This window comes from Phyllostomus discolor, chromosome 3 (genome assembly GCF_004126475.2).
Source record: "Phyllostomus discolor isolate MPI-MPIP mPhyDis1 chromosome 3, mPhyDis1.pri.v3, whole genome shotgun sequence".
NCBI classification, from domain to species: domain Eukaryota; kingdom Metazoa; phylum Chordata; class Mammalia; order Chiroptera; family Phyllostomidae; genus Phyllostomus; species Phyllostomus discolor.
The window spans coordinates 99,820,992-99,829,184 of record NC_040905.2 but is presented as its reverse complement, the minus strand read 5'-3'; the positions used below and the strand labels follow the sequence as shown (position 1 = coordinate 99,829,184).

The following is an 8,193-nucleotide window of genomic DNA, read 5'->3' as shown; positions in this document are numbered from 1 at the left end:
AAGTAAAATTCCATTCATTTTGTATCAATTACATGTTCAAATTTTAACATTCTGAACACAAAATGTTAAGAAAAATAATCAATCCCTATCTCTTTACTTGTCTCAATGTGGTTACTAGAAAGTTTAATTACACGTGTAGCTCTTGTTATAATCTACCCTGAACAGTACTGTGCTCTGAGAAGTAGGGTGGAGGCCTGGTCTATCTCACAGGAGCCTTCCTGCCCTTTTTGGTGGCTGAGCTGTTTATAAACATTTCCCAGGTAAAGTGGTCTAGCAAACTTATTCACCCCAACCCCAGGAACACATGTGTGACAGGTTTACAGTACAACTACAATTTTAAAACGATGTTTCATTTTTTAAAATGCCACTTTACAAACACACATTGCTAAAAATCTTACTGACATGCCATCCAAATTTACTTTGAGGTCTTAGTGAGCTGAGGGCTCTAGCTGTCTTCCTCCTGCCTGCTTCCTTACAAGCACTTACATAGTTAACTAACCATGTATTTTCAGGGCAGTTAACAGTGCATGGAGTGAGTACTGTATCAAGCTAAAAACAAGAAAAAAGGCACCACTCTTTCCAGGGTTGACATAAGACCCCAGAAAGGGACAGCTTCACCACTTGGACCCCAACCCAGACTCAGCTATCCAGGGCCAGACACCCTCCTGTGCTGAGCCATGAGGGTGACGGTGGAGTAATCACAAACCAAGACTTTCTTGTTCACTTCAGGGAAACAGCATTCACCAATTAATACAAAGGCTGCACACTGCTGCGGGAGCTCTTGCTACTCTGCTGTCACGTTCAAAACGACCGAGTGAAGCACCAGAGTCCACTGAGGCATTTTATTTGCACATATGTATTACATCCCTAGAAAAAGAATCCCAGGATTTTCCCTCCTGTGTGTTTTCGTCTTGCTTCTTCATGGTCCATGATGCCCGCTGAGGTTGTCAGTACAATGAAACTATGGAGAGTTAAAAAAAAAAAAAAATGCTGGTGAGTTTTTCCTAAATAGTTCAACACAAAGCCAATTTCTGGTACAGAAAAGCAGCAACATTCATCAGTGCTTAAGATACTTTCCCCTAACAGACAACAGACTAACAGTGCCTACACAAGCTGGCACGACTCCTGGAACCAAAAGTCTCAAAACCAGAGACCTCAGCCACACACACTCACAGCTCTGCCCTAGATTAACAAAGAGAAACAATGCTATTAAGTTTAACTAACAACAAAAACTGCACTCATCTTCAAAATGTCACTTTCTGCTTTCAGGTAAGGAGACATGGAGTTTCAAACATCCAAGTACTGCTACGAATTGGATGGAATTGTTTCTGCCACTTACCATATGTAAGACCACAGGGAAACTACTGTACAGAGTCACTTGGACAATGGGAGTCCCACCTGGCCTATCTCCTGGGTCACTATGGGAATCAAGGCACACAATATATGCCAACTGGGAGGAATTAAAATTAGGATCATAATTACAGTTAGAAATGACTTGCTCCTAACACTGCACCTGCTACCCAGTAACCATAAAGTGGGAGTAAATCCAACTATAGCACCAAACAGGATTGCAGGGCTTAAGTTTCTAACCACAAATAAAGTGCTGTCAGACCCTAAAGTGCTTTACCAGAATTAAATTGGTTGATAATAGAACTTATGAGAAAACTATCACTACTGTTATACATGAAGATATCAAGGCTATCATTTGCCCAAGGATTCATACCTTTAAAGTAGGAAAACAAGGATTTGAACTCGGCCTCTTACCAAAGATGAACATTTTCAAATTGAGTTTCCCCAGAGGCCTACAGTTCAGAAGTGATTCGGCCATAGGAGAGGAATCACATCACACATAAACGTGAAGTACATGCACTGAACCAAAAGAGCAGACATTAAAGGGGACACAAATCTGCTCTCTCAACCTCAGCTCTCATATGCCTCTCAGAATCTGAATCCTAACACTAGCATGTGAACTGACAACAGCTAAATCCTTGAGTCAAGCAGGTTGAGAGTGAACACAATTCCTACTGCTGTAACAAAACAAAACTCAGGTTGTCAAATTGCATCACAGCAATCTTTAGCATTAACTTATTCTAAATGAGAAAAATCAACTTACCCAAACTGACGGGATGGAAGCAGGTTGTTCTGCCATTTTTCTAGATCTTTGAGTTGTACATCAAATCTGGGGCTGATTACTCCACACTGTAAAAGCATAACATAGATGTTCACTCTTCATCAATAACAGAAAGACTAACACAAAACAATATTTACTTCCTTAACAGCCATACAAAAAGTCATACAAACCAACCAACATTTAATGTACAGTACTTGATATAAATGCCATTTGAAATATACTAAATTATGAAATGCAACCCAGGGAGAAAAAGCAAAGTATAGAGAAAGTCAAAAAACGCAGGACATATGTCAGCGTCAGGTCATCAATGTGCACACCGCCCTCCCCATGGGCTAGACAGCTATCCCATAACAAAGTCTTAGACAAAATTGCAGTCAAAACTTTTTAGATAGTGAGGCTAATATGGATAGGTAGGGTCTCAAATCCTTCACCTATAAACTGAATATGCAAAATTTCAGAATTTCTAAGAAACAAGCTCCACAGGCACTAAGCTAAAATCTAAGAACAGTGTCCACACCAATAAATTACCGCTAAATACTTTCAAGGCTTACTACCCTCTACAACCCCTGGCAAAGTTTTCCAAACTCATCCAACAAAATGGATGGGAAGGAGAAAGAGCAGAGTTCTTAACGTTATCCCACTTGTTTGCTACTGAGACACAGCAACTGTCCTCTCCCAGTGAGAGCTCTCCAAGAGCCAAAGCACAATACTTCAATCGCTCAATCATATACAAATCCTAAAACACAATACATGTTCAAACATCTACTAACAAGCTACATAATTTACCTGTGAGTTCATACAGGGTGTCTGACTTAATCAGCTGGCTTTGGAAAATGAAAGTCGGGAAGATCAAAAGTCTCTTTAATTAGAAGTCAATATGACACCCCGCTCACAACAGTGCTTATAAATCACCAGCACACCTAAAAATATCTAGGCAGATAGGCTCCCACTATTTACACACAAGAAATGATCATGTGAGAACATTCAGGATTAGGACCATCAAAGTGTAAACTCCAGATGACTAAGAAAGCAGGTAGACAGTTGTATACACACCTATACAAGACAATCATTAAAAAAATTCCAAGATGCTTAACAGTAAACTAAAGAGATTACAAGATTAGAATTCATTCAAGTTTTGTAGCTACACATCCCTAGGTAGAGGTTTAAAACTGAAAATGGGCCTCTTAGGCCCAACTGCCCTGCGCTAGAAAGCGTACCTACTCAGGCACTACTTCCTATTAGCTATAATGTGACTTGATTCCATCCCACACTGGATGGAAAAAATACAGGAATAGGGAAAACCAGTTCTCCAAGCAACCTAAAATGAAAGACCTTTCTGAGGTCTCCATTCCACAGCATCCAGGTTTTTTATTCCAGCAGAAAAATGGGTCTCATTCAAACAAAATTAAACCAGCACACCTTTCCCAAACCAGATAAATCTTAACAGTCTTTAAATACTACCTTTCCCCCCAGGCCCACATTTCCACAGTAAGGGTACCTCTTGCACAAAAGAAACAGGCAAAAATGAGGAAGACTGAAACTCAAGAGAAGCTGAAAACTGAAGTCTGTTTTGCCCAAAGTCAGACAGTTAAGTGGCAGGGGCCTGGATTTCAACTACCTCTTAGCCAGAACTTTTCAAACCATTATACCACAGAACAAGAATGCCACAAATGAGGTCCAATAGGGAAATGCTCTATTTTGTATCTCAAACCATTATGTACAGTGAATGTTCAAGAATTTGTTATGCAGCCCTTCTCCAACTAAAAGAAGTTGGCTTTCTTTTTTCTTTTTTTAGTTTTACATAGTTTCTGCAGGACAGTTTTAAGATGTGCTATAAAACTGTCTCCCACTGGTTACCAAGTAGCTGACACACCTTGAGCAGAGCTCAGATCTCAGCTTCCTAACTGCCAAAATTAGGAAAAAGCAATGACACACCTTCTTATACTTCAAGAGCTCTAAATCTTTCTTTGGGGCAGTGATCTAAAGGTTGTAACTAGAAAACAAAACATACTCAAAGTTACCCTAGAAAATCCTTCTTCAAATCCTTCATAAAAAGTTCACCGCAGTAGTTTTCATCTAACACCACTCAGTATCTAGCCACATATGAACCGAGTTCACAGGGAGCAACTTTGTAAAAGAAATTGTTGGACAAGGAAATAACCCTACCAATCAATCTGACTCAATTTCTGGGCCTGCTCCCCCTCCCCATCTGTGCTGGACCACAGGATCTCAGACTCCCTGAAAATCTGAAAGCTACAAACATGAACAGAGATAGCAGGGTGGCAGCTCAGGGACCCTGACTTAGCTCCAGACACCCGCTTCCAAAATACCTGCAATCAGTTAAACCATAGCCAAATGGCTCAAACAGACCCACTAGGTTACACTGACAACTCAAACTGACAGGGAACACAGACCTCAGAGACATATACAGCTTATGCCAGGAAGAAGAGAAGTATTAACATTCTTAGAGAATCCTATTCCGTTCAAAAACCCAAGAAAGGACAAAAGTTGTTTATATTGAAAGGATTAGTGTGACTTTGGCCACCCAAGTTCAAGCCAGTGAGGCAAGCAGTAAACCACCCAAGATTCAAATACCAAGACCACCAGCTTCACCTCAACCCTCCTGTATAGCCCTTCAAACAGCTCATACTCCACAAACACCAGGTCAACTAACAATTCCAGAACATGTGCAACCCTGGAGAACAAATGAAGTAAAGTGGGATATAAGATTTAATGATTTTAATCACTGCCTAATGTAAGTCTTCACCTAACTAGGTAAAATAAGCACACCACACCACTATTGTTTTACAAGAGCAATATCAACACCATGTAAGATCATTCTTAAATGTGGAAAATAATCAATTCTTACCTTATTCAACCTGCCGGTAAGGTTTACAACAATTTTCCCAGCTCTGTGGTCATCAATAATTTCAAATTCGCCAATGTAGCCTACAGAACATAACTGATTGTATTAACTGGCAGATATCAATTTGACAGACCTGAATATTTATGCTCTTCTAGTATTCCTGCTGTTTGCCTACTGGATTCCTTTCCCTCATCTATTTCTCTAAGCAGTTTAGGAAAAGACAGTTGCTCTGTATCAGAACCAATTTTTACAGCCTAATAAAAAATACTTAATATTCAGGGGGCAGCACCCAAAACCCACCCTGCAATTCTTGAAAGTGGATTATTTCCCCCTTGCTCCTTCATAGCTCCCCACCTTGTGGACCAGACATGCAACAATCCTTTCCATCCCAAAGCTCCTAGAAGAGTTCAGGAGCGCTTTCAATGATATACAGCTGAAAGACCACTGTAAATCCCAAACACCAAGCAGAGCAAGCCACAAACTTCGTTCCTCCTTTTAACAGTCCTAACCTACTCAACGCTTCTTCAACAGCATCATCTTTCCACACCATCCTGTCCACAGCACAGGTCAACTGCACACAATCCCCAGGTACTGGCAACAGCGGGCTCCCCCCACCCCACCCCCGCCCCCGTCCCAGTCCACAATTTCTACAGGATCGGTTCCTTACATATCTTTGTACAGCAAAACATAAAACACAGCAGCAACACTTACCATGCTTCATCATCACAGTTAGAAACCGGACGATGACTTTGGAGCACGGCCTGATAAGAACCTGGCGTTTGCCTCTCTTTTCAGCATTGTTGATACTCTTGAGAGCATCAGCCAGGACATTCATGCGCACCATTATGGCTGTTCAGGGAAGACAAGAGTTTTACCATCACCGCATCAACAGGGACCCAATCATTCCACATCCTCTTTCTTCTGTCTCTATCATGAGGAAGTTTCCCTATCTCTAAGCAGGCTGGCTTCCCAGTATCCCCAGCGTAATATGTCAGCTAACAAAACGAAATTATCATTATGGTCGGTCAGTTCTTCAGACAGGAAGCTAAGAGTCACCGACAACGTTTTCCTAACTCTGAAATCCAGCAGCACCTGTACTATTAACACTAATACTTTAACACTGTCCTTTAAATCAACTAACTCAACGTCAACCTTGTCCCATAAATATTAAAAATAGAACGTCTTTGTGACATCTAAAACTGCATCCAACAGCAAGCATATCACAAAGGCAAATAGAAACATTTTGCATGCACAAGAATGGACCCTAGCCCAAAGGGCACGAACTGCAAGAGTTCTGGAAAGTTGTTGAAGCTAAGGACGGAGACCAAATCATGCTTCAAGTATCACCAGCAGGGATCCAACCTGCTTCCTCAAGCTCAGCAAAGTGCCTGAGGGGAAACCCTAAAGCAATGAAAATCCAGGTTAGTTCCCACCCAACTGCCACCCCAGACAGTACTCCCTTGCTCCGCGTCCCCAGCCGCCCAAGCTCCCAGCGCGCCCGCAGAAATGCACGGCCCACGATGGCCACGGTCCCCAAGGCTTCCCGCCGCCCGGAGCCAAGGCGCTGCCTCACCCACTACGAGAAGATCCTGGCGCCGCCGACCGAGCCGGGGACTACCACCTTTCTGGGCGGTCGAAAGCTCCGGTTCCCGCCAGCGCTGTGGCCTGTGCCTTGTAAGCCAGCTCCCCATGGTACTGAGCGTGGGGCGACCCAACATGACTCTCCCCTACGCCTGCCCAGACCCCTTCAAGGCCAGTATCCCCAGCCCAGACAAGCCCCGGCATCCTCGCAGAGCACAGAAGTCGAGTCTGAGACAGCAGGATGGTGCTGATAACTGACGGATGATGCTGGATGGCTCACAGAGGAGTACTCACCGGCACGGAAAGATGGCGGAAAGAGGACGGGAGGGGCAAGCCCACGGAGTTATGGGAAAAGGGAAGGCTATCGCGAGATTTTCAAAGTGCCTCTGGGAGGAAGGGAAAGGTTAGTGGAAGAAGATGGGTGTAGGGCGGAGCCTCTTCAGGGGTGGGCAATAGAGAGTCGATAGAATCGATCTTCCCAGGTGAAGCCTTGGGAAGAGTATAGAAGGCGTTAGTCGGAGGTTCCATTACCTTTTAGCACTTTAATCTGTAAAAATGAAAAACTTGACAAGATATTTGCTAATTTTTATTGCACTAACTGTTCACCATTTAAAGTAGATTTTGATATTGCGTATGTATAGTGTCCCTGGAACGAACTACAGAAATCGGTAATTGCTCTCTGGGGAGGGCACTAGGAACTGGGATAGAAAAGACTTGCTTTTCTCCCTATACAATTTTGTTTTGTTGTTTGAAAGGTATATACATTGTATCTTCAAACCAATCAAAAATATTTTTTGACTCTCCCTACATCTTAGAAATTATTTACCAGGGCTCCAGACGTTTCTTTCGAGTTCTGGGGAACACAGTCTGGAAGAAAGCCACAAATGTTTTGAAATAAACACTCAGGATTCTGATCCAGTGGCTTTTTCCTGCTCTTTTGCACCCGGACAAGCAACAGTTTGTATGTCTTATTCTCTGTGACTTTCCCCAAATGTAAACCAATCCCTGCCTCTTTAAAATTATTTTGAGAGTCAGATGAGATAACGGTGACAATGGGCTCGCACACCTGTCACGTAGTAGGTGTGCAGTATATTTTGGCAACCGAAAGAGCAGGGAATTGTAACTACTGCTTGAAGCCCAGGCGTCTAATCAGCTGCAAGGGAGTGAATTCTACCTCCTCCTGGAGCTGTGTGACCTTGAAGCCAGTTACCCATAGCCTCATTTCGCTGCTTCCACCCTTACCCCATCCTCCACCATCCTTGTCTTATGGCAGCCAGAAAGACCTTTTTAAAACTGAAATAGTCAAATCATGCACTTTCCAAGGGCTCCTATCAAATACAAATTTCTTACCAGGTTTACAAGGTCCTCCCTGAGGTGCACACCTGCCTCCTTGCACCACACATAAGACCTCATACCCCATCATTCTCCCTGGCTTGCCTTTCCTCAGATACTCCAAGCATACTCCATCCACCTCAGGGCCTTTGCATTTGCTTTCCCCTCTAATTTGAACACTTCTCCCCCAGTTAGCCAGGTAGTTTGTTCCCTGGCTTTCCTCAGCTTGCTCTTCAGTCACACCAACATACAGCCTCCTAGCTGTCCCCTGTCCCCATGGCCT

The 8,193-nt window shown here is 43.1% G+C and overlaps 1 protein-coding gene across 1 annotated transcript; it reads right to left on the bottom strand.

Annotated features, from left to right (window-relative positions):
* Nucleotides 1–321: 321 nt before the first annotated feature.
* RPS15A (ribosomal protein S15a) lies at nucleotides 322–6,975 on the bottom strand. The gene is made up of 5 exons (XM_028520163.2): nucleotides 6,873–6,975; nucleotides 5,709–5,846; nucleotides 5,001–5,080; nucleotides 2,114–2,199; nucleotides 322–961 (listed from the first exon to the last, which is right to left on the bottom strand). Exons 2-5 carry the CDS (start codon nucleotides 5,839–5,841, stop codon nucleotides 868–870), a joined length of 393 nt encoding a protein of 130 aa, XP_028375964.1. The 5' UTR covers nucleotides 5,842–5,846; nucleotides 6,873–6,975; the 3' UTR covers nucleotides 322–867.
* Nucleotides 6,976–8,193: the final 1,218 nt, after the last annotated feature.

Coding starts and splice junctions, on each gene's coding strand:
- RPS15A (XM_028520163.2), bottom strand. CDS start 5,841: ATGGTGCGCATGAATGTCCTGGCTGATGCTCTCAAGAGTATCAACAAT. Junction 2,200..5,000: donor TTACCGGCAGGTTGAATAAG/GTAAGAATTGAT, acceptor ATGCTTTTACAG/TGTGGAGTAATCAGCCCCAG. Junction 962..2,113: donor CTTCCATCCCGTCAGTTTGG/GTAAGTTGATTT, acceptor AACTCTCCATAG/TTTCATTGTACTGACAACCT.